The sequence below is a fragment of the Oncorhynchus mykiss genome, chromosome 1 (assembly GCF_057628025.1).
Source record: "Oncorhynchus mykiss isolate SJ-2025 chromosome 1, ASM5762802v1, whole genome shotgun sequence".
Classification (NCBI taxonomy): domain Eukaryota; kingdom Metazoa; phylum Chordata; class Actinopteri; order Salmoniformes; family Salmonidae; genus Oncorhynchus; species Oncorhynchus mykiss.
Window position 1 is genome coordinate 13,744,544 of NC_143022.1, and position 26,607 is coordinate 13,771,150.

General features: G+C 43.6%; 1 protein-coding gene across 2 annotated transcripts in view; it reads right to left on the reverse strand.

Annotated features, from left to right (window-relative positions):
* LOC110525281 (E3 ubiquitin-protein ligase RNF220) overlaps positions 1–26,607 on the reverse strand; it is a 43,179-nt gene that overhangs the window by 8,322 nt on the left and 8,250 nt on the right. Inside the window, exons 3-12 of one of the 2 annotated variants that reach the window (XM_036942817.2) lie at positions 5,267–5,357; positions 5,014–5,056; positions 4,846–4,938; positions 4,715–4,757; positions 3,786–3,829; positions 2,997–3,078; positions 2,236–2,338; positions 2,004–2,087; positions 1,827–1,882; positions 1,168–1,258 (exon numbers count right to left, since the gene is read on the reverse strand). In XM_036942817.2, coding sequence (XP_036798712.2) covers positions 1,168–1,258; positions 1,827–1,882; positions 2,004–2,087; positions 2,236–2,338; positions 2,997–3,078; positions 3,786–3,829; positions 4,715–4,757; positions 4,846–4,938; positions 5,014–5,056; positions 5,267–5,357 — 730 coding nt within the window. Of the gene's footprint in view, positions 1–1,167; positions 1,259–1,826; positions 1,883–2,003; positions 2,088–2,235; positions 2,339–2,996; positions 3,079–3,785; positions 3,830–4,714; positions 4,758–4,845; positions 5,057–5,266; positions 5,358–26,607 lie in introns of both variants that reach the window. The other variant, XM_090243422.1, reaches the window with a different exon arrangement.

The window sequence follows — 26,607 nt, forward strand, 5'->3', positions numbered from 1 at the left end:
ATCAGTGCCAGGTGCCATGGAATCAGTGCCAGGTGCCATGGAATCAGTGCCAGGTGCCATGGAATCAGTGCCTGGTGCCATGGAATCAGTGCCAGGTGCCATGGAATCAGTGCCTGGTGCCATGGAATCAGTGCCTGGTGCCATGGAATCAGTGCCTGGTGCCATGGAATCAGTGCCAGGTGCCATGGAATCAGTGCCTGGTGCCATGGAATCAGTGCCAGGTGCCATGGAATCAGTGCCAGGTGCCATGGAATCAGTGCCTGGTGCCATGGAATCAGTGCCTGGTGCCATTGAATCAGTGCCTGGTGCCATGGAATCAGTGCCTGGTGCCACGGAATCAGTGCCAGGTGCCACGGAATCAGTGCCAGGTGCCACGGAATCAGTGCCTGGTGCCATGGAATCAGTGCTTGGTGCCATGGAATCAGTGCCAGGTGCCATGGAATCAGTGCCAGGTGCCTTGGAATCAGTGCCAGGTGCCATGGAATCAGTGCCAGGTGCCATGGAATCAGTGCCAGGTGCCATGGAATTAGTTGGGAAATCTCTTTTTTGCAATCTATATGGCACAGATGTAAATGTGTTGGTCCTTACATGAAACCGGGATACTTTTTTATTCATCACAAATTTCTTTAAACAATTTTGGTCTTTAATGCAGGGCCGACAGACAAGTTCCTTATTTTTTCCCCCTTCCACTTGCATCTTCCATTTTTGCAGTAATGTTGCTATCAGTTGGTTGTAATTTTGGGTAGAGCAGACATTTCCATATATTTTTGTTAGCTGAATGTGTGATGTAACTCCACCAGTCATATTTATGATATCATTTACAAAGATTATACTTTTTTTTTTCCCAAATACATATTTTTTAATCAATTAGTATATTTGACTTTAACCATAATATTTGTTGAATTATTTGTTCTGTCTTTTCTGTTGGATTAAAATTGAAACTGCAACCAACTTTCTATGGCATGTGTTAAAAATAAATAAATATTTTGGGGATGATTTCATTTTCAAATCACCAAAAGTGAGAGGTGTAACTACCCGCATTATGCGAAAACAATATGCGAAAACACATTTTTAATTATATTTTTGGAAAGGTTTACAGCATCATGAAGTCAATGGTAATGTAGAACATTTTCACAGCTGACACTTGACGTTTCATTCAGAACTTACATATCAATGTCACTATTTTTACAGGTCCTGTGTAGGGAGGCTATGCTGTTATCCAGTTTGTTGCTCTCTCCGTTGCTAGTGGATGGACTTCCTGTAGCAAAAGAGGACTATAATTTTAGATCAGGACCTTCACTCTTAATATCCAATTAATGAAGTATGGCGGCAGGTAGCCTAGCGGTTGGAGCATTGGACAAATAACCAAAAGGTTGCTTGTTTGAATCCCCGAGCTGACAAGGATGTCGTAGGGCACTCAGTCTGGCTTTCAACTTACTCTTGAAAGTTATAATGGTAGAATGCACAAGGTGTCATTTCAAAATGCGGGTAGTGTATCATCAGAGAACTATGTATAACTTGTCAGAAATGTCCAGATCAAATAGTCAAAGTCAGTTTATGTTTCTTTAGCTAAGTTCGTTAGCTTTAGATTTTGTTGTAATGTTTGAGTCACTCAAATATGACATGAATAAACATTAGACCCCTGTTGTAGGGTGTCTCAAGGTGTCGCAGGGAGAGTTGGGATATGAAGAAAAAAAAACACATTTCCAATTCACACCTGAGTATTAATACACACATGTACATGAGATTGGACAAATATAAGCACCCCAAAAATTATATTATAGGTACTAAATATTAATGAATTAAAACTCAGTAGCTGTTCTCACCCTCATTTGTCCATTTGGAATGTTCCAGAGTTACTCTGTTGGACAGTGTACCACCACTGAGAAACAAAACCAATGACACAGTTAATGCAGACATTGCTAACCACACAGGCATGATGATTTGTTGTGTAGTGATGGAACACAGAAACAAGCTATGGGACTACAGGGTGTGGTGCGTACTTTAAAACCGCCCCCCTCAGTGCTTCCCTCTCCTCCACCTCCCCAGGATCCTTCCCTGAACAGGGGATGTCTGCCTCCGTACATCTGGATCACCATGTTAAGGAAACATAAGGACTGCATGCAACCATGTACAATTATATAGTACTGCCATATTGGTGGATCCTTACAATGAGGTAGAGAACATAGGATTCATGATTAGATCTTATAAAATCTGATATGTTTTAAAAGATACTGTACTCTTCCATACTGCAGAGTGTCATCTCCATCCATGTCCAGGTCAGCGTCACGGTCACCACGGCCTTCCTTAGACGTGCTGCTGCTCACAAACATCGACCCTGGGGACGTCAGAACACTCTGTGACTTATATTCATTCAATATACCTTCACTCTCCCCATACCTTCACTCTCCCCATACTCTCCCCATACCTTCACTCTCCCCATATCTTCACTCTCACCTAGAACATTCTCACATAGTGGGCAGTGTTAACTGACTATCGAGTGTTAAGGGCAGATGTTTAAGGTCTTTGAGAGGTGAGACTTTTTTTTGCTAATCTGAGGCCATTGAAAGGTGACACTTCCAAATATGTGGAGTGATTCGTGTCACCTATGCTGTCAAGCCAACTCATTATCACTCATTGTCATTGTTTGGCTTGACATGTACCATATCTCTCCCTTTCAAAGGTTGACAAATTCCCTTAACTTTCTCCAAATTCCCAGGTTTTCCAGACATCCTGGTTGGAAGAGCATAAGATTTCTGGAATACCTGAGCATTTTGGGAAAGTTACAAGAAATGTATAACCCTATCGGCAAACCATATAATCAAGGTAGAGCTTTGCTGTTGGTAAGGGAAAACAAAACAGCCTTATAGGTAGGCTAATAGAGTATACTGTGTTAAGTTCAGGGCCTTTCTAACTGCCACTCAGTCACATTATCCACCCCACTGCACCAGATCCAAGACCCAGTCAGAGGGTCTGGTACGGGGGATGTGTTTTACCTTCACACCCTCCCAGTATGGATGTCATCCGTATTCTCCTCCGCTCACTCCACTCCTCCCCCCCCAGGTCCAACAAAATGTCCTGAAAACACACACAGACACAGGCAGGATGAAGCCATGCAGCCACGCACACACACACCATTTTCCGCACCCTACACACTTTTCTATGTAAATAAATATCTTATAGCCCTTGGTTGTTACTGATATATCTCTGAGGTATAACCTGAGGTACAGTATCCTATGGTACAGTAACCTGGTGTACAGTATCCTGAGATACAGTAACCTGGTGTACAGTATCCTGTGGTACAGTAACCTGGTGTACAGTAACCTGTGGTACAGTAACCTGGTGTACAGTATCCTATGGTACAGTAACCTGGTGTACAGTATCCTGTGGTACAGTAACCTGGTGTACAGTATCCTGTGGTACAGTATCCTGGTGTACAGTATCCTGAGGTACGGTATCCTGAGGTACGGTAACCTGAGGTACGGTAACTTGAGGTACGGTAACTTGAGGTACGGTAACTTGAGGTACGGTAACCTGTAAAAGCAGGCCCTCTCCACATGGACACACAAAGCCTAATGGGCTGAAAACAATACCAGGAGTTTAATCACAGGTGGCCACAACATGCTGTTAACCTCTGATTATTTCAGTAGCCCTGTTTCCAGACCAATCCACCTGCTCTATCCATCATCACTCTCTCTAAGACATCCAGTACAGTATACAGTATGAGGAATAGCTAGGCTTGCTGTCGTCTACAGTACAATGGCAGTTTCTATTTAGGAACATACCTGGCCCACGTAAGGACTCCTCCTCTTCAGCTTGCCGATCCTGACTGAAAGAGAACCCACACAAAGAGACAGACAGAGAGCAGAGAGGGTTAGCTAGAATATATCTGTAGAGCTAGGTAATAGGAATTGGCTGTGCAACTCCCCATTGGGAGTAAATGTACAACACATGGTACTGTAGTGTAGACACAGCCATGCAGTAAGACCCAAAGGAAGGAGTTAAAGTTGAAGGATGATGCTTCTGTTTTGTGACAATGGGGGTAAATGTGACAGAGTTGTTGGCTACTGTGTATAAAAACAGACCGGAATACACACGAATGCATACACAAGCACACACACACGCGCACACACACACACACATAACACAGAAGAACACCAACAGTGAACTTTTCATCTTGTTCCTGACTGCATCCTGCCTGTGTTGTTCCTGACTGCATCTTGCCTGTGTTGTTCCTGACTGCATCCTGCCTGTGTTGTTCCTGACTGCATCCTGCCTGTGTTGTTCCTGACTGCACCCTACCTGTGTTGTTCCTGACTGCATACTACCTGTGTTGTTCCTGACTGCATACAGAGGAGAGCGTAGTTTCCTCAACAAAACCAACACACACTGGAGAGATAGAGGAAGAAGAACTCTACTGGCTACTGGACAAAGCACTGATACAAGAGGAGCTACTAGGTTATACACGATGTGCACAGGTAAGATACAAAGGTAAGATACACACACGCTGTGGACAGGTAAGATACACACACACGGTCCCATTTTCATTCCTCTCTTGAAAATGTCCTCCATAATATATCGTAGCTGTAGATAGGCCTTTGAATATAATTTTACAGTCAATTACTCCAATGCAAAAGCAATAACCCAACTAACCCACCCATCTGAACAAACAACAGATCTGTCTTTGAAATCGTATGTATTTCTGAACACATACCATTCAGTCTTGTATGTCTGTTTGTCCTCACACGCAGAAACATCTGTGGAAAAAGGAGAGTTGAAGAACCTTCAAAGAAGTGTGTGTGTGTGTGTGTGTGTGTGTGTGTGTCTTTGTAGTGAAGAACCTACCTGGTATCTGTCTGAGTGGGGCTCTTCAGGAGGGCAGGAGAGAGAGGTGGGGGACCCACCCTCACATTTAATGTGCAGAGATAGTGAGAGGGTCTGTGGACAGAGGACAGGGACTGAGTCAAAGAAAGATGTGTGTGTGTTTGCGCGTGTGTGTGTGTTACTATTTACCTTAGTAGCTCCTAATGGATGGTTCCTTTGCACTGAATTAGTACTGTTGAAAGAGGAAACACTTAAAGGGGATCAGGAAACTAATACTACAATATTCACACTGTTTATTGTTGTTTAGTGTTGTTATTTGTTGTTTATTATTTGTTGTTTATTATTTGTTTTTATTGTTTATTGTTTATTGTGTGTGTGTGTGTCTGTTTTGTAACTGTGTCAGTCTGCTATTCTCCTGCTCAGATCTGTTCTAAACACCTACCTGATTTGTAACTGTGCCAGTCTGCTCATCTCCTGCTCCATGTGCTCCTGTAGCTCACCTGGTGGTAACACAGCATGGCACACAGGACACACTGGGGGCAGGGAGTCATACAGGATATTACCTTACCTACTGACACAGAGAGGGGCTGGGAGTCATACAGGACATTACCCTTACCTACTGACACATACAGGGGCTGGGAGTCATACAGGACATTACCCTTACCTACTGACACGGAGAGGGGCTGGGAGTCATACAGGACATTACCCTTACCTACTGACACAGAGAGGGGCTGGGAGTCATACAGGACATTACGCTTACCTACTGACACAGAGAGGGAGGAAAGGCTGAGTAAGGAGGGGAGAGTTTCATTAGAAATGTCTGTGTCAAATAAATATAAGGTTTGCACGCATGCACACACACACACACCCCACTCCCCCTCACACTCAGCACCACCCTGTCAGTGAGCCTGCATCATAGCCTGTCAATGGGAACATTAGCCAGGCCCACCCGGCCCATTGGGTTTCCCTTCTGAATTATTGCCATAAGCAGACAGCTAGGATGGGAGGTATGCTAAATAAACATTTCAGCAGGTAGAGGAAGTCATGTACTCCTGAAAGCCATCAATCACATGTAGAGAAGTAAGACCATCTGTCTACATCATATCTCTCTCTGTATCTCAACACAATCAGACAAGAACCTCGTCATATAGCCAACGATGACGGACTACACAGTATGGTCAATATCAGTGACGTAAAGAAAAATGAATACATTTGACACGAATAAAAACAAAGGCTCATTAGCCTACTCATCACCATTAAAAACACTGAAACAGTTCAAGTATCACAGGTCTACACTAGCTATTTCTAACCTGAGAGCCTAGGGACCCGAAGTGTGAAGTTTAGTACCCCACTGTCTCTTCTGTCCTCAGGAAGCTATTGTCCAGCACACCAGCCACACTCATAAAGGACAAGAGACATGCGGTGCAGCATGCTGGGAGCAGGTTGGCGTCCCCTCTAACATCAGCTGAGTTATGACTAATGAGGACTCAAATAGGGACAAAATGGCTGCTAAATAACACATGGCAGCAAATCGCAAAAAGACGCTCAGTGTCCTCGGGAAAGAGACAGGTCGTTCCGTGTTCCTCGCAGGTTTTTTGCATCCCCCATCGAAGCCTTAATGAGTTTTACCGACACGCATCAAGTGTTCTCGGGCCTTCAGCGCTCCCCGGCCCGAAACACACGGGAGTCAGTAAAAAATGAAATCTCGGGGCTGAAATTGAATTCATAAGCACATTACCTGGGAGAGATAAGTGTCTCTGAATGGCGCCGTGATAAAAGGAATGGGATTAGATTTGCAGGTGGTTTATTGTCCCTGTTTTTAGAACCTCTCTCTGCCCCCGTTTCAGTCTCCTGACACCTGTGTCTGGCAGGCCACTACCAGGCAGCCTGCAGTAGTAAGGGCCAGATTCCCGGAACCAGAATTAGTCTTTATCTGTACTAAATGCACTTTTAATGGCTGAGTATTGAATACGGAAGTGTGTGTCAATGTGTGTGTGTGTTTGTGTACATCCTCCCCCTCCTTTTCTCCCCTGCCCAGTCCCAGATGAACCCTGTCAGCATCAGTCAGCCTCAGCAGCGCTCCAGCCTGGGGGGTCTCACACAAATAACGCGCTAAAGAAGGAATACGACTGGTCTTCTTTAGACTAGTTGAGTATCTGGAGCATCAGCATTTGTGGGTTCGATTACAGGCTCAAAATGGTCAGAAACAAATAACTTTCTTCTGAAACTCGTCAGTCTATTCTTGTTCTGAGAAATTAAGGCTATTCAATGAGAGAAATTGCAAATAAACTGAAGATCTCGTACAACGCTGTGTACCACTCCCTTTACAGAACAGCGCAAACTGGCTCTAACCAGAATAGAAAGAGGAGCGGGAGGCCCCGGTGCACAACTGAGCAAGAGGACAGGTACATTAAAGTGTCTAGTTTGAGAAACGCCTCAAGTCCTCAACTGGCACCTTCAATAAATAGTACCCGCAAAACACCGTCTCAACATCAACTGTGAAGAGGCGACTCCGGGATACTGGCAACTACAGTGTAGAGAATCATTGTACCACTTAAACCCATGTGTGTTATCTTTTCCATAATAAAAAATATTGTATTTTCAGCTCTTTAAAGCTGGTAAACAAAACCAAAAGTAAAAGTCACAAAAACAAAACGTAAGAACCAGAAGCAAAGAAATAGTAGGTAGCTGTCAGGCATATGTGTATAGGTGGCAGGGAAGTCAGGCGCAGGAGAGTCAAACGGAGTGTAAAATGGAGTCTTTTAATAATGTCATAAAAACATGCTCCATAACACTAAACAGGAAAAGAACATAAACAAATATGGGTACGAAGACCCGTCGCGCACCTATACAACAAAAACACTACACTGACAATAAACAATCTCTGACAAAGACATGAGGGGAAACAGAGGGTTAAATACACAACAGGTAATGAATGGGATTGAAAACAGGTGTGTGGGAAGACAAGACAAAACCAATGGAAAATGAAAAATGGATCGATGATGGCTAGAAGACCGGTGACGTCGAACGCCGAGCACCGCCCGAACAAGGAGAGGCAACGACTTCGGCAGAAGTCGTGACAGTAGCCTAGTGGTTAGAGCGTTGGGCCTGTAACCGAAAGGTTGCTGGATCAAATCCCTGACCTGACATGGTAAAAATGTGTCGTTCTGCCCCTGATCAAGCCGGTTAACCCACTGTTCCCCAGTAGGCCATCATTGTAAATAAGAATAACTCTCTTGACTAGTTTTAAAAAAATGTATGTAGTGCACATAGAACAGATATACCGCTTTCAATGAGAATGACAGATCTACAACTCTCATTTCTACGTGAATTTGTTCGGGTTGCCCAAAAAGTTACTGCAGATTTAATTCTTTAGAGTCTAAGACATTGGGGGGAAAGGGGTTGCTTAGCTGAAATATGGAAATGTTTTAAGATGGGCATATGGATCACTTAGCTATTTAAATTTGAATTTTAGGACCCCTTTAGGTATCAGAAAAAATATATAGAAAACTGATTTGATAACATATAGATTTTGGCTTTCATTACTAAAGCTGATAGAAATGCATTGAATAACACATTCCTCAACAGCAAAAAGTTCAGTCAAATAATGTATCATAAGAAACAAGGTTTGTCTGTTCTAAATCTAGGAGACATAAAAAAAAAAAAAACCTAAAACTTCAAACTTCCATTCGTTTTTTAAAACCGGTACTGGTTACCTTCAGACGAGTCCCATGACAGTTGTGGGGGTTGTAGAGTAAAACGGAGCACATCATCGTGTTCGTGACGATCTCCCCTTTCCACAGGGGGGTCATAATAGTATGTTAAACCGTTCGGACGCTACAGACGTTTTCGTGAGAAGACTGTTTTCCAGGACGTCTCATGGTCTGACAAACACCGCTCTAACTCTGCCACCTTTCATTACAGATGAGGAAGTGCGACACTGGCGGATGTGGTGGATTGAGACGCATCCAATGCAAAAAAAACGGATATCTCTAGCTTCAACTGATGGATTAGTATGGGGATTGTATCTTAGATTGACGCACCGGTGCATCAATAAACTCTAGTGGGTTAAATACACTAATGCTCTATTTGAGGGAAATCCTTACTGGTGACTGACAGAACTGTTGATATTGTAGACTATGGGATCCTGTTAGCATAGGAAGTGCTTAAAGTCATACTGTATGTAGGGGATATCAAACCTCTCATATGCCACTCCACCAATACAGAGAAATCAGACAACCACACAAACACACACACATCCTTGAAAACACCATAGTCACCCTGTTGGCTGATGCCAGCCCCCTGTGGGCTGATGCCAGCGCCCATATGACAGGTGCCAGTACTGTAGAGACAAACAGAGCTGAGATGGCTGATGTGACCGTCACAGAATGTCACATGTCATCAGGACTCGACGTCACCCTGGGGCGTTGGGCTCGACGTCACCCTGGGGCGTTGGGCTCGACGTCACCCTGGGGCGTTGGGCTCGACGTCACCCTGGGGCGTTGGGCTCGACGTCACCCTGGGACGTTGGGCTCGACGTCACCCTGGGACGTTGGGCTCGACGTCACCCTGGGACGTTGGGCTCGACGTTGGGCTCGACGTCACCCTGGGACGTTGGGCTCGACGTCACCCTGGGACATTAGTCTTGATGTCACCCTGGTGCATTAGGCTTGACGTCACCCTGGTGCATTAGGCTTGACGTCACCCTGGTGCATTAGGCTTGACGTCACCCTGCTGCATTAGGCTTGACGTCACCCTGGTGCATTAGGCTTGACGTCACCCTGGTGCATTAGGCTTGACGTCACCCTGGTGCATTAGGCTTGACGTCACCCTGGTGCATTAGGCTTGATGTCACCCTGGTGCATTAGGCTTGATGTCACCCTGGTGCATTAGGCCAGAAAATGAACACGGCTATAGGAACACGCTGTAAAGAATAACCTGCCGTAACCGTGGTATAGCTATGATTGACAGACATGGGCATCTGTGTCTTTCTGTATGGCAATCTTGCGATGCTGTCCTCGTTCATCAGTCATCACTCGGCTACTGGAAGGAAGGAGGGGGGGGGGGGGTAGGATTGTGTGGGCTGTAGTTGGCAAGCGTTCAGAGGAGACCTGAGTCATATAAGTCATTGGATCCCACCACACCTGTGCCTGCCCTTTCCAGTCTCCCACAGCAACCTGCTTCCTATTGAAAACATCACATCAAGGATATTAAATGATATTACTCAGCGCTTCTCTTCCTACATGCAGCACAGGCTCCTATAGTGCACTACCTTCTACCAGAACCGTATGGATCATGGTCAAAAGTAGGGCACTATGTAGGGAATAGGGTGTCATTTGGGACAAATAGACACTCTCTGAAGTAGAGGGGGAATAATGTTTTTTGGGGGGAATAATGGCCTACGCTATTTAATGAACAGTACCATAGGCATGTCGCTATTAATTAACATAATAGGCCATGTTGTTACTAATTAACATAATAGACCATGTTGCTACTAATACATTAACATAATATACCATGTTGTTACTAACACATTAACATAATAGACGTGTTGTTATTCCTACATTAACATAATAGACCGTGTTGTTATTACTAATACATTAACATAATAGACCGTGTTGTTATTCCTACATTAACATAATAGACCACGTTGTTACTAACACATTAACATAATAGACCACGTTGTTACTTCTACATTAACATAATATGCCATGTTGTTACTAATACATTAACATAATAGACCATGTTGTTATTCCTACATTAACATAATAGACCATGTTGTTATTCCTACATTAACATAATAGACCATGTTGGTATTCCTACATTAACATAATAGACCATGTTGGTATTCCTACATTAACATAATAGACCATGTTGTTATTCCTACATTAACATAATAGACCATGTTGTTATTCCTACATTAACATAATAGACCATGTTGTTATTCCTACATTAACATAATAGACCACGTTGTTACTAACACATTAACATAATAGACCATGTTGTTATTCCTACATTAACATAATAGACCATGTTGTTACTAACACATTAACATAATAGACCATGTTGGTATTCCTACATTAACATAATAGACCATGTTGTTATTCCTACATTAACATAATAGACCATGTTGTTATTCCTACATTAACATAATAGACCATGTTGTTATTCCTACATTAACATAATAGACCACGTTGTTACTAACACATTAACATAATATACCATGTTGTTATTCCTACATTAACATAATAGACCATGTTGTTACTAATACATTAACATAATAGACCATGTTGTTATTCCTACATTAACATAATAGACCATGTTGTTACTAATACATTAACATAATAGACCATGTTGTTACTAATACATTAACATAATAGACCATGTTGTTACTAATACATTAACATAATAGACCATGTTGTTACTAATACATTAACATAATAGACCATGTTGTTATTCCTACATTAACATAATAGACCATGTTGTTACTAATACATTAACATAATAGACCATGTTGTTACTAATACATTAACATAATAGACCATGTTGTTACTAATACATTAACATAATAGACCATGTTGTTATTCCTACATTAACATAATAGGCCATGTTGTTACTAATACATTAACATAAGAGCCCGTGTTGTTACTAACACATTAGCATAATATAGACCTTCGTAACAACATGGCCTAATACATCTGCTGAGGAGAGTCACTTCCCTTTTCCGTGATTTTTAAAAGTCTGGTCGTTTTTATTTTTATAGCATTTTTATTCATCTCAGAATTCCCCGGGAATACATTACAAAACAAAACAAATCCTTTCCGTAACTCGTTTCACTGGACAATTGCCGTAATACACACGTCATCCAAGTCCCAAATGGCAACCTACACCCTATTTAGTCGACTACATTTGACCAGAACCCCGTGGGCCCTAGTTCCCAGTTTCACCTCACACTGCCCAATCCATTGTGTATAATGTCCTAAGGATACCCCACCACCACCACACTTACTCACTGCCTTGAATCAATGTCTCATCAGGACTGTAATGATTATTCATTGATTAATAAAGGCTGTATTAAGTAATTGTTGAAGGGCCTTATATCTACATTGTACATTAAAGCTGGAAGTCACAGTAAGGAACCAAACAATAACAAGTAAAACTGTTTGTGTGTTTATACTGTAGGCCTACAAGGTCAAGTGTGTGTGTGTGTGTGTTCGTGCGCGGGTGCATATGTTGTGGGTGTGGAAGTGCATCTAAGCAACTTTTTGCTTTGAGCTGAGCAGCTGTGTTCCCTTTTTCAACTTGAATTCAACCTCAAATCAGACCTCAAATTGACTCATTGTGAACCACCTCAGCCCCAAAGCCCTTCTCTGATGACGCCAGATCCATAATAAGGCCTTTTGACCACGGGTCAATCGGAAGAAAGACCTCCAACCAATATTACAAATTCTCTCTTCTCCGTCTCTCCCTCCCATCTCTGTCTTTCTCTCTGTCTGTCTCTCCCTCATCTCTGTCTGTCTGTCTGTCTCTCTCTTCTCTGTCTGTCTCTCTCTGGCTGTATCTCTCTGTCTGTCCCTCTCTCCCCGTCTCTCTCTTCTCTGTCTCTCCCTCATCTCTGTCTGTCTGTCTCTCCCTCTCATCACTGTCTTTCTCTCTGTCCGTCTTTCTCTCTCTGTCTCTCCCTCTCATTGCTGTCTTTCGCTCTCTGTCTTTCGCTCTCTGTCTTTCGCTCTCTGTCTTTCGCTCTCTGTCTTTCTCTGTCTCTCAATTAAATTCAAGGGCTTTATTGGCATGGGAAACATGTGTTAACATTGCCAAAGCAAGTGAGGTAGATAATATATAAAGTGAATATATAAAGTGAAATAAACAATAAAAATTAACAGTAAACATTACACATACAGAAGTTTCAAAACAATAAAGACATTACAAATGTCATATTATATATTTACAGTGTTTTAACAATGTACAAATGGTTAAAGGACACAAGATAAAATAAATAAGCATAAATATGGGTTGTATTTACAATGGTGTGTGTTCTTCACTGGTTGCCCTTTTCTCGTGACAACAGGTCACAAATCTTGCTGCTGTGATGGCACACTGTGGAATTTCACCCAGTAGATATGGGAGTTTATCAAAATTGGATTTGTTTTCGAATTCTTTGTGGATCTGTGTAATCTGAGGGAAATATGTCTCTCTAATATGGTCATACATTGGGCAGGAGGTTAGGAAGTGCAGCTCAGTTTCCACCTCATTTTGTGGGCAGTGAGCACATAGCCCGTCTTCTCTTGAGAGCCATGTCTGCCTACGGCGGCCTTTCTCAATAGCAAGGCTATGCTCACTGAGTCTGTACATAGTCATAGCTTTCCTTAATTTTGGGTCAGTCACAGTGGTCAGGTATTCTGCCGCTGTGTACTCTCTATGTAGGGCCAAATAGCATTCTAGTTTGCTCAGTTTTTTTGTTAATTCTTTCCAATGTGTCAAGTAATTATCTTTTTGTTTTCTCATGATTTGGTTGGGTCTAATTGTGCTGCTGTCCTGGGGCTCTGTAGGGTGTGTTTGTGTTTGTGAACAGAGCCCGAGGACCAGCTTGCTTAGGGGACTCTTCTCCAGGTTCATCTCTCTGTAGGTGATGGCTTTGTTATGGAAGGTTTGAGAATCGCTTCCTTTTAGGTGGTTATAGAATTTAACGGCTCTTTTCTGGATTTTGATAATTAGTGGGTATCAGCCTAATTCTGCTCTGCATGCATTATTTGGTGTTCTACGTTGTACACGGGGGATATTTTTGCAGAATTCTGCATGCAGAGTCTCAATTTGGTGTTTGTCCCATTTTGTGAAGTCTTGGTTGGTGAGCGGACCCCAGACCTCACAACCATAAAGGGCAATGGGCTCTATGACTGATTCAAGGATTTTTTGCCAAATCCTAATTGGTATGTTGAAATTTATGTTCCTTTTGATGGCATAGAATGCCCTTCTCTCTCTCTCTCTGTCTCTCTCTCTCTGTCTTTCTGTCTGTCTCTGTCTTTCTCTCTGCATGTCCATGTCTCTCTTTCTCTCTCACTCTCCTTTTATCTTCTTCATTACAGGTCACTTTAGTTCCATCAGCTGTGTCCATGGCCGTGCACGTCCTTAGCCAATCATCTCTCTCTATCCATAAATGATGACAGTGAGCGCCATGTCTCAACCGCCAGGCTCTCCTCTTAGACCATGTTCACCCCGAAGGCAATGAATGAATTCTGCCTCTAGTCTTCTAACTGTAATCAATCTAGCCTCATTGAAATACAGGCTTAATGATGTTTGAAACTGATCTAGAAACCAGTAAAAAAGGGAAAGGACAGTGTCAGTTGGGTCGTCATTCGTTACCACAGCCAGAAAGTCAGACAGGTACCAATCACATGAGGCAGTGTGATGTGTGATGACGCTTATGGTTTGTGGGAAACAACCAATCATACGAGGGAGTTGGATGAGGCGCATACCGACCAGATTGCAGGGGCGGTCGAGAGACATGCTTTTCTTGTATCTAGTGATCCATCAATGTTTTGGTTATTTACTAGATTTAATAAAACCGTTCTAAATGCAAAGTGGTAATCAGATGTCTTATTCAAACTCAGTTTGCAAGCTTATCATGATGTTTGCCCTTAGTCAAAGTTACTCCACTATCTGCATTGTTTATAAAATGGCATGTAGGTAAACAAATTAACACAAATCCACAAGTAAAATGTACAGTTTCACAGAAATGTTTCACAGATTTCACAGATTTGTATTTATTTACTATTGGTGGATTATTGTCTGATTAAAGATGAAAACGTGTTACTTTATTTGGCACTAAGGCACTTACTACAGTCATGTATTTATCTAATACAACATAGCCTTGCAGTTCACCTTTTTGGTATTAATTAAAATAACAACTGACTGGACTTACAGTATATGGCACTTTCTAGACACCCAAAGCTCTTCACAGTGCAAGGGGTAACTCACCACCCTAACCCCACTCTATAGAGGGGTAACTCACCAGCCTAACACCACTCTATAGAGGGGTAACTCACCACCCTAACCCCACTCTATAGAGGGGTAACTCACCACCCTAACCCCACTCTATAGAGGGGTAACTCACCAGCCTAACACCACTCTATAGAGGTGTAACTCACCACCCTAACCCCACTCTATAGAGGGGTAACTCACCACCCTAACCCCACTCTATAGAGGGGTAACTCACCACCCTAACCCCACTCTATAGAGGGGTTACTCACCACCCTAACCCCACTCTATAGAGGGGTTACTCACCACCCTAACCCCACTCTATAGAGGGGTTACTCACCACCCTAACCCCACTCTATAGAGGGGTAACTCACCACCCTAACCCCACTCTATAGAGGGGTTACTCACCACCCTAACCCAACTCTATAGAGGGGTAACTCACCACCCTAACCCAACTCTATAGAGGGGTAACTCACCACCCTAACCCAACTCTATAGAGGGGTAACTCACCAGCCTAACACCACTCTATAGCGGGGTAACTCACCGCCCTAACCCCACTATATAGCGGGGTAACTCACCGCCCTAACCCCACTCTACACAGGGGTAACTCACCGCCCTAACCCCACGCTACACAGGGGTAACTCACCACCCTAACCCCACTCTACAGAGGGGTAACTCACCACCCTAACCCCACTCTACAGAGGGGTAACTCACCACCCTAACCCCACTCTACAGAGGGGTAACTCACCACCCTAACCCCACTCTACAGAGGGGTAACTCACCACCCTAACCCCACTCTACAGAGGGGTAACTCACCAGCCTAACACCACTCTACAGAGGGGTAACTCACCAGCCTAACCCCACTCTACAGAGGGGTAACTCACCACCCTAACCCCACTCTACAGAGGGGTAACTCACCAGCCTAACACCACTCTACAGAGGGGTAACTCACCAGCCTAACCCTACTTACACTCTTAATGTATTTATTTTATTGGCCCATCCACCCACCTCTTTGGAGGACAAAAGTAACTTTGTTTTACGTTTTTACAGATATTTTGTTACATATACATTATTTATACCCTTTACATACATGGTACTTTTATAGCCCTAGACAATATTACATGATAGGAATGCAGTTTGATATACACATTACACAAACGGTACTGTAAAAAGTGCCACGGGAGTTGGGAAACCCGTTTAAAGCCCCAACTTCTTGCATTTTTGTGAGGAACATTCCATTGTTAGTCAACATGAATCAAATGAAATGAATGTTGTAAACGTGTATGGAATGAATTACAGTGATCTGTCTTTGAAAGTACTGCCTTCTTGTTCATTTCAGCAGCATATTTCGCTTTGGCTTTTGTTTGTCTGTCTTTCCCCTCTGGTGGCATTCATACATCCCTGTGCCCACAACATGAAACAGATCACCATTCAATTGAAAGCTTTTACTCTCCCAACTGAGTTTGTTTTTCCTGACAATCTGTTGAAGGTCAAGAATATGATCTAGTACTATTAGAATGAAAGTGTTGTAGGGAAACTAATAACGTTGCTCTATCAAACAGAATAACTCCTCTGTGCTGGGAATGTATTCCCGTATGCTAGCTAGTTAGCTAGCTCATCTTAGATAAGAGTAGCAATAGTCAGCTACTATTCACACCCATTATCTTTTTCCACACTTGGTTGTGTTATAGCCTGAAATAGAAATGTATGACATTTTTACAAAATAATAAAAAATGAAAAGCTGGAATGTCTTGAAAAAATAAGTAAGTATTCAACCCCTTTATTATGGCAAGCCTAAACATGTTCAGGAGTAAAAATGTGCTCAACAAGTAATTTAATAAATTGCATGGAATATGTGTGCAATAGTATTTAACATGACTACCTCATTTCTGTGTCCCACACACACAATTATCTGTAAAGTCCCTCAGTCGAGCAGTGAATTTCAAACACAGATTCAACCAAAGACCAGGGAGTTTATCCACTGCCTTGTTAAGGGCATCTACTGGCAGATAAGTGAGAAAAAAAGAACAGACACTGAATATCCCTTTGAGCATGCTGAAGTTATTAATTACACTTTGGATGGTGTATCAATACTAAGAAACAGGCGTCCTTCCTAACTCAGTCGCCAGAGAGGAAGGAAACCACTAAGGGATTTTACCATGTTGCCAATGCTGACTTTAAAACAGTTACAGCGTTGAATTAATCTAACAGGAGAAAACTAAAGGATAGATCAACAACATTGTAGTTACTCCATAATACTAACCTAATGACAGAGTGAAAAGAAGGAAAATAAATATTTCAAAACACACACCCTGTTTGCAACAAGGCACTACGTAATACTGCAAAACATGTGGCAAAGAAATTCACTTTTTTGTCCTAGATACAAAGTGTTATGTTAGGGGAAAGTCCTATACAACACATTGTACCACTCTGCATATTTTCAAGCATAGTGGTGGCTGCATCATGTTATGGGTATGCTTGTAATCATTAAGGACTGGGGAGTTTTTCAGGATAAAAACATGTATGGAATAGAGCTAAGCACAGGCAAAATACTAGAGGATAACTGAGTTTAGTTTGCTTTCCACCAGACACTGGGAGATTAATTCACCTTTCTGCAAGACATTAACGTAAAATACAAGGCCAAATCTACACTGGAGTTGCATTTCAAGAAGACAGTGAATGGTCCTGAGTGGCCAAGTTACAGTTTTGAATTAAATCTACTTGAAAATCTATGGCAAGAGCTGAAAATAGTTGTCTAGCAATGAGCAACAACCAATTTGTCAGAGCTTGAAGAATAATGTGCAAGAGTTGCACAATATAGGTGTGGAAAGCTTAGAGACTTACCCAGGAAGACTCACAGCAGTAGAATGGCCTTTCTGAAGAGCTAAATGACTTTCAACGTGGCACTGTAATAGGATGCCACCTTTACAACATGTCAGTTCATCAAATGTTTGCCCTACTAGAGCTTCCCCGGTCAACTGTAAGTGCTGTTATTGTGAAGTGGAAACGTCTAGGAGCAACAACAGCTCATCCGCAAAGTGGTAGGTCACACAAGCTCACAGAACGGTATCACAGAGTGCTGTAGTGCGTAGCTTGTAGAAATTGTCTGCCCTCAGTTGCAACACTCGCTAGCGAGTTCCAAACTGCCTCTGGAAGCAATGTCAGCACAATAACTGTTCGTCGGGAGCTTCATGAAATGGGTTTCCATGGCCGAGCAGCCGCACACAAGCCTAAGATCACCATCCGCAATGTCAAGCGTCAGCTGGAGTGGTGTAGAGCTGGCCGCTATTGGACTCTGGAGCAGTGAAAACACATTTTCTGGAGTGATGAATCACGTTTCACCATCTGGCAGTCCGACAGACAAATCTGGGTTTGACAGATGCCAGGAAAACGCTACCCGCCCCAATGCATAGTGCCAACTGTAAAGTTAGGTGGAGGAGGAATAATGGTCTGGGGCATTTTTCATGGTTTGGGATAGGCCCCTTGGTTTCAGTGAACTTTGTGGCAACAGTTTTGCGAAGGCCCTTTCCCGTTTCAGCATGACAATGCCCCCGTGCACAAAGAGAGGTCCATACAGAAATGGTTTGTCGAGATCGATGTGGAAGAATTTGACTAGCCTGCACAGAGCCCTGATATCAACCCCATCGCACACCTTCGGGATGAATTGAAATGCCAAATGCTAGCCAGGCCTAATCGCGCAACATCAGTGTCCGATCTCACTAATGCTCTTGTCGCTAAATGGAAGCAAGTCTCCAACATCTAGTGGAAAGCCTTCCCAGAAGAGTGGAGGCTGTTATAGCAGCAAAGGGAGGGGACCAACTCCATGTTAATGCCCATGAATATGGAATGAGATGTTTGACGAGCAGGTGTCCACATCATTTTGGTCATATAATGTATAAACCGGTTCACTGCCTGAGCGCTAACAGCTGTCCCAGGCTAGGTGACAGTTATGGGACATACGCTGACTAGTGTTCACCTGGGGCCTGTAACTCAAATGCTTTACACTTTCACTCGTGTGACAGTAAAGGAGATTGAAAGGGAAATCAAATGTAGCATCTGATCATAGATCCTACAGTGACAGTTGGATTCCGCTGTCTACTCTACCATCTGGCTATAAAGCATGGTCAACTCCTCTAGTTATCTGAACTGTGAGTGTCCCAGTCCCTGCACCTGAAAGAAAGACATTTCTCTCTCAGCAATAAAGTGTGTCTGGATGAGGAGGCTAATAGAGCCATCAAAGCCCCTCGTTATTGGGCTCTTAAAAAATAAAATCTCTCTCTCTCTCTCTCTCTCTCTCTCTCTCTCTCTCTCTCTCTCTCTCTCTCTCTCTCTCTCTCTCTCTCTCTCTCTCTCTCTCTCTCTCTCTCTCTCTCTCTCTCTCTCTCTCTCTCTCTCTCTCTCTCTCTCTCTCTCTCTCTCTCTCTCTCTCTCTCTCTCTCTCTCTCTCTCTCTCTCTCTCTCTCTCTCTCTCTCTCTCTCTCTCTCTCTCTCTCTCTCTCTCTCTCTCTCTCTCTCTCTCTCTCTCTCTCTCTCTCTCTCTCTCTCTCTCTCAAGCAATAGGGACATTTCAAATGTCATATTGTCTATATACAGTGTTGCAAATAGTTAAAGTACAAAAGGGAAAATAAATAAACATAAATATGGGTCGTATTAACATTTTCTTGTGGAAACGGGTCACAAATCTTGCTGCTGTGATGGCACACTGTGGTATTTTACCCAATAGAAATGAGAGTTTATCAAATTTGGATTTGTTCTCAAATTCTTTGTTGGTCTGTGTAAAATGAGGGGAATATGTGTCTCTAACACTCACTCACTCTTAATGGGGGGAAATGAAAGACTCATTCTACAAAGCTGATTGTATCAAGCACTTTGGCCCTGAACAATCACATACAACGGGACTAGATAGCAGGGGACCTAGAGTTACGGATGCACAATTGCACAAATACATGAACGCATGCAGACACACACACACCCCTGTCCTCCATACACCACAGGTGTGAGGGGGTGGAAACAGTAAAACAAGACTAATATGAACCCGCAGTAGAAAGACAACACATAGCCCTCAAAGTGACCCTGCTTCCTCTCCTCATACAGATAGCATCAGAAACTGTCTCAGTCACGTACCACTGCTGCGGGTATGAGGGACATAGTATAGAAAGACCTGGACCCGTATTCATGAATCGTCTTAGAGTGGTGATCTAGGATCAGCTTTTTTAACTCTAGAATCATAATGAACAAGATCACATGGACAGGGGTCCTGATCAGTCAGTCTGTCTAACTGTCAGTCTGTCTAACTGTCAGTCTGTCTAACTGTCTGTCTGTCAGTCTAACTGTCAGTCTGTCTGTGTCTGTCAGTCTGTCTGTCTAACTGTCAGTCTGTCTAACTGTCAGTCTGTCTGTCAGTGTCTAACTGTCAGTCTGTCAGCCTGTCTGTCTAACTGTCAGTCTGTCAGTCTGTCAGTCTAACTGTCAGTCTGTCAGTCTGTCAGTCTAACTGTCTGTCAGTCTGTCAGTCTAACTGTCTGTCAGTCTGTCAGTCTAACTGTCTGTCAGTCTAACTGTCTGTCAGTCTGTCAGTCTAACTGTCTGTCAGTCTGTCAGTCTAACTGTCTGTCAGTCTGTCAGTCTAACTGTCTGTCAGTCTGTCAGTCTAACTGTCTGTCAGTCTGTCAGTCTAACTGTCTGTCAGTCTGTCAGTCTAACTGTCTGTCAGTCTGTCAGTCTAACTGTCTGTCAGTCTGTCAGTCTAACTGTCTGTCAGTCTGTCAGTCTAACTGTCTGTCAGTCTGTCAGTCTAACTGTCAGTCAGTCTGTCAGTCTAACTGTCAGTCAGTCTAACTGTCTGTCAGTCTAACAGTCTTGTCAGTCTAACTGTCTGTCAGTCTGTCAGTCTAACTGTCTGTCAGTCTGTCAGTCTAACTGTCTGTCAGTCTGTCAGTCTAACTGTCAGTCAGTCTAACTGTCTGTCTGTCTAACTGTCTGTCTGTCTAACTGTCTGTCTGTCTAACTGTCTGTCTGTCTAACTGTCTGTCTGTCTAACTGTCTGTCTGTCTGTCTAACTGTCTGTCAGTCTGTCTAACTGTCTGTCAGTCTGTCTAACTGTCTGTCAGTCTGTCTGTCTAACAGTCTTGTCAGTCTGTCTGTCAGTCTGTCTAACTGTCAGTCTGTAACTGTCAGTCTGTCTGTGTCTCTCTAACTGTCAGTCTGTCTGTCTGTCTAACTGTCAGTCTGTCTGTCTGTCTGTGTCTGTCTAACTGTCTGTCTGTCAGTCTAACTGTCTGTCTGTCTAACTGTCTGTCAGTCTGTATGTCTAACTGTCTGTCAGTCTGTCTGTCTAACTGTCTGTCAGTCTGTCTGTCTAACTGTCTGTCAGTCTGTCTGTCTAACTGTTAGTCTGTAACTGTCAGTCTGTCTGTCTAACTGTCAGTCTGTCTAACTGTCTAACAGTCTAACAGTCTTGTCAGTCTGTATGTCTAACTGTCTGTCAGTCTGTCTGTCTAACTGTCTGTCAGTCTGTCTGTCTAACTGTCTGTCTAACTGTTAGTCTGTAACTGTCAGTCTGTCTGTCTAACTGTCAGTCTGTCAGTCTGTCAGTCTGTCAGTCTGTCAGTCTAACTGTCTAACAGTCTAACAGTCTTGTCAGTCTGTCTGTCTAAATGTCTGTCAGTCTGTCAGTCTAACTGTCTGTCAGTCTGTCAGTCTAACTGTCTGTCAGTCTGTCAGTCTAACTGTCAGTCAGTCTAACTGTCTGTCTGTCTAACTGTCTGTCTGTCTAACTGTCTGTCTGTCTAACTGTCTGTCAGTCTGTCTAACTGTCTGTCAGTCTGTCTGTCTGTCTAAGTGTCTGTCAGTCTGTCTGTCTAACAGTCTTGTCAGTCTAACTGTCTGTCAGTCTGTCTAACTGTCAGTCTGTAACTGTCAGTCTGTCTGTCTGTCTCTCTAACTGTCAGTCTGTCTGTCTGTCTGTGTCTGTCTAACTGTCTGTCTGTCAGTCTAACTGTCTGTCTGTCTAACTGTCTGTCAGTCTGTCTGTCTAACTGTCTGTCAGTCTGTCTGTCTAACTGTCAGTCTGTCTAACTGTCTAACAGTCTAACAGTCTTGTCAGTCTGTCTGTCTAAATGTCTGTCAGTCTGTATGTCTAACTGTCTGTCAGTCTGTCTAACTGTCAGTCTGTCTGTCTAACTGTCAGTCTGTCTGTCTAACTGTCTGTCAGTCTGTCAGTCTGTCAGTCTAACTGTCTAACAGTCTTGTCAGTCTGTCTGTCTAAATGTCTGTCAGTCTGTCTAACTGTTAGTCTGTAACTGTCAGTCTGTAACTGTCAGTCTGTAACTGTCAGTCTGTCTAACTGTCTGTCTGTTTCTGTCGGTCTAACTGCCTGTCTGTCTGTCTCTGTCTGTCTGTCTCTGTCTGTGTCTGTCTGTCTGTCTGTCTATGTCTGCCTGCCTGCCTGTGTATCAGTCAACCTGTCTGTTTTCTCAATTAGCGGGCCAGAGGGACTGAACATAGCAGTGGTTGCCTTATTCAGGGCTAGGTAGTCAGCCAGCCAGCCAGACAAGACAAGACACATCAACCCAGCACTATCACTGGGATAAGGGCAGCCAAGTAAACAGAGCCTTTATAACACAGTGGAGAAACACAGTGGCTGATGTTCTGTGCCAGCGTGTGTGTGCGCGTTTACACACATGCAGGCGTTCGACTGCATGTGTCTGTAGCCCTGGTGAGCTTGATCCTGTGTGGTGCTCATCAATACCCCCCAGCGATACTCCCTCCCGGTCTGCTAACACTGAAGAACAATGAGGTATGGCAGCGTCAGCCAGTTATCGATCCTCACTGCTCTGTTTTTGTTCAATCAGGTCATGCTGTGGTGCTGTAGTGAGGACACTTTCAGTTCAAAGTTCAATCTCCTATGAACATGGCTTCAAAAGACAGACTTGAGCATGCGCTAATGAGGCAGGATCATCTCCAGTTGGAAGCTAGACCCAGCGGCAGGTTGGTTCTAGCCCACCCAGACATAGGGATAGGACCCTGCGATAATACTGACTGTCCTGGGATTCTGGACATTTAATAGTGCATAATTCTGTATAACATTCTCCGCTTTACAATGTGCCTTTACCCACAGTAAAGCTGCTAAATCTGCTGATAGTTTTAGTTTTTTTTCTTAGAGAGACAGCTTGACTGAGGAGTGAACATTCCCCACAGCAAGAGGGGTGGATAAAGGTCACTTCACACTATCACAATTCCTAAAAGAATTTGGATTATTTTATGATATGGGGTTGATTTCATTATGGACTGACCTCTTCATTTTCCTGCCCCTAACCAGGCTTGTACTGTCCAGCACAGCTTGTATGGAGTCAATTAGTGTAATCTCCATACTAACGACTTGTGTAACAGAGAGTGTGTCTGTGTTGAGTGGCTATTGAGATGGCTTCAGATCGCTTAGTCAGGGTAACCCATCCACTAACCAGCCTCCTCAACCCGGTCTTCTGCCAGAATAGCCTTGACACAAACACAAACGCACACTAGTGGTGCCCGGGTCAGCTGTTTGTTCAGCCACACCCGCCCACAATTGCTAATAACCCATCCGCACACGTCCGACTATATGTAATAAAGTGGAAATCTGAGGCTACTATGGCCAATTTATTGCCTGTATATAGACTTTTCTATTGTATTATTGACTGTATGTTTGTTTATTCCATGTGTAACTCTGTGTTGTTGTTTGTGTCGCACTGCTTTGCTTTATCTTGGCCAGGTCGCGGTTGTAAATGAGAACTAGTTCTCAACTGGCCTACCTGGTTTTAAAGAAAGAACAGGGACAGAACAGGGGATGTGTTCAGTGATCCAAAACCGCAGCCCCCGCCCCCTCACCCTAGACCTCGTCACCCTATTCCCTATATAGTGCACTCCCCCACACATGGCTCTGGTCAAAAGTAGTTACTATATATGGAATAATAGGGGGCCATTTGGGACGCAACCTTCCCTACATCCAGCCACCCAAAGCCCCCCCGCCACCCTCCATGGGTCTTTGAAGTGAGATCAGAGAGAGAGGCGTTCAGACCATGTGATGGGGCAGACAGTTAGGGCAGACAGCTAGGGCAGACAGTTACGAGCCAGTCTAGGGCAGACAGTTACGAGCCAGTCTAGGGCAGACAGTTACGAGCCAGTCTAGGGCAGACAGTTACGAGCCAGTCTAGAGCAGACAGTTACGAGCCAGTCTAAGGCAGACAGTTACGAGCCAGTCTAGGGCAGACAGTTACGAGCCAGTCTAGGGCAGACAGTTACGAGCCAGTCTAGGGCAGACAGTTACGAGCCAGTCTAGGGCAGATGTGGTGTAAAGAGGTTGTTATGGATTAAATTAATGTTAGGGGATGGAATAACAAGTCCTAAGGATAGTTTGGGATGGGGGTTTCTACTCTGTGTGTGGGTGGTAGGGATGGAAGGATAATGTATCAATGTGCTGTGTGGGTGGGTGTTATGGAAGGATAATGTATCAATGTGCTGCGTGGGTGGGTGTTATGGAAGGATAATGTATCAATGTACTGTGTGTGTGTTATGGAAGGATAATGTATCAATGTGCAGTGTGGGTGGGTGGGTGTTATGCAAGGATAATGTATTAATGTACTGTGTGAGTGGGTGTTATGGAAGGATAATGTATCAATGTACTGTGTGTGTTATGGAAGGATAATGTATCAATGTGCTGTGTGGGTGGGTGTTATGGAAGGATAATGTATCAATGTGCTATGTGGGTGGGTGTTATGGAAGGATAATGTATCAATGTGCTGTGTGGGTGGGTGTTATGGAAGGATAACTTCTACCACTTCCACACACTGCTGCTCCTGGCCAGACAAGACGAAGGGAACGAGAAAGAAAAAGAGAATAACAGCCCCCCCCCCCGCCCCGCCAGGATGAAAGCTCCCCACTTAAGAGTACATTAGAAGAACAAATTACTGCCACGACAGGAGGGCAACAGTCAAACACGACCCTCAAACATCAAACACAGTCACCATCTCATTCATATGCTTCTTCTTCTCTCAGACAATGTGTCTGAAATCCCAAAGTGCAGTCCACATGGTCCAGACATTCTCTTCATCTACAGTATGGTAACACAGCTGTCAAATGGATCGTACCATTAGAAGATCCCTTTGATTTGGGGGATGTTTGGCTTGGTTATTCTATCTCTTTCTGATCTTAACCCCCCTCAGTCTAATGCTAACTTATGTGTGTGGCAAAGAGAGGGGAGATCTCTGTAGCAGATGTAAAGTAGGTCCACTCACTCACACCATGACTCGGAAACTCTGCAACTTGGGTTAATGCTTCCTGTTCCCAGTCACTTGAATTGGACACAAATATGGGGGAAATCTTCCTTATCGGGATGGGTGGCAAGATCTGCTGTTGAGGGACTGTGGGAATTCTATGAGATAACTGGATAGAAAACAACTAAATCCTCCACTGATGGGGAAGCGAGGCCCAGGGAAGTTACCAGAATGGGAGAGGGGAAACATTTGAGCGTAACACTCCAGGGCTTGGTTCACCAGATGTGTTCAGTGTTTAAGAGTCCTCTATGGTCTGTTATACACGCCTGTTATGGAACTCAAGGGAACACCCAACCTGACTGTACAGAATCAATATCCCATAGATTAATGGTAGGCTACATTCTAAATGACAATGTGTTCCCACAGTAGTGCACTGCGTAGGGAATAGGGGGCCATATGGGACACAGGTGCAGACTTGCCACAGGGATTCATTCTCATGTGATGCTTTATGGGTTTAGTTGGTTCCAGACACAGTTTCCGTGTGTGTTCTTTCAGAGCAGCTGTCCAGCTGAGGGTGTATTGATTGAAGTCTCCTGTAAGACACTGTTTACATCTAAAAGAGGAGATCAATAGGAACCATTCCATACATACACATCTATCGGCTCTTTATTTCCAGGACGGACGGACGGACAGACCTTTGTCTGATGGCTTTACTTTGCTACAGAACTATTTTCTCACCTGCCCACATTTACTATTCATACAACTGGACACACCAATCAGAACTCTCCCTTACAGTAACTCAACACCATACGGTGTGATAACAACACAGGGATTTGAAGGGAAGATCACCACAGTCTGTCTGCCTGGAAATCTGCAGTAGACAATGTTTTATCATTCTCTTCCTCTGTTTTCGTATCCTTTTAGTTATACAGCTCAACCCCTAGAAGTTTGAAACATCTCCCTGAGGAAAATCAGCATGATTCGCCTCGCCGGAGACATCTGCCCTTTGAAAGAGAGGAGCCGTTTAAACAGCTGTCACATCTGTTCGTCTGCACATCTTCAGATAAAACGTCTGGGGCCATAATGCTGATCTACTGTAAGGATCAGGCCCTCCCTCTGCCCATGTAGTTTTATTCATTGTGATGTAAAAAAGCAAATCTGATCCTAAATCAACACTCCTACTCTGAGACGATTGGCACATACGGCCCCTGGGGTAATGTTGTGTTTAGATACTGGAGAAGAGAAGGGAGACGTCAAGCCACACAATGATACTGAAGACATTTAAACAAACACTGTCAGACAAACAGCCAGGATAGCCACAACAAGCCTGTCTAACCAGAGCACATAGAACCGTTTTTAACTCTTGATATACTCACACAAAATATGCCAATTCACAGTGAGCTCCTGTAGATAGATTTCAACTGGAGACTGTATGCTAATGAATGTATCTCTAAATGCATAGAGGATGGCTAAATCCGTTTGAATGCAAGCCTTTTTTGACAGCACCCCTTTTAATTTAAATGAAACCTTTCTTACATTTTTGCCCATTGTAGAAGTG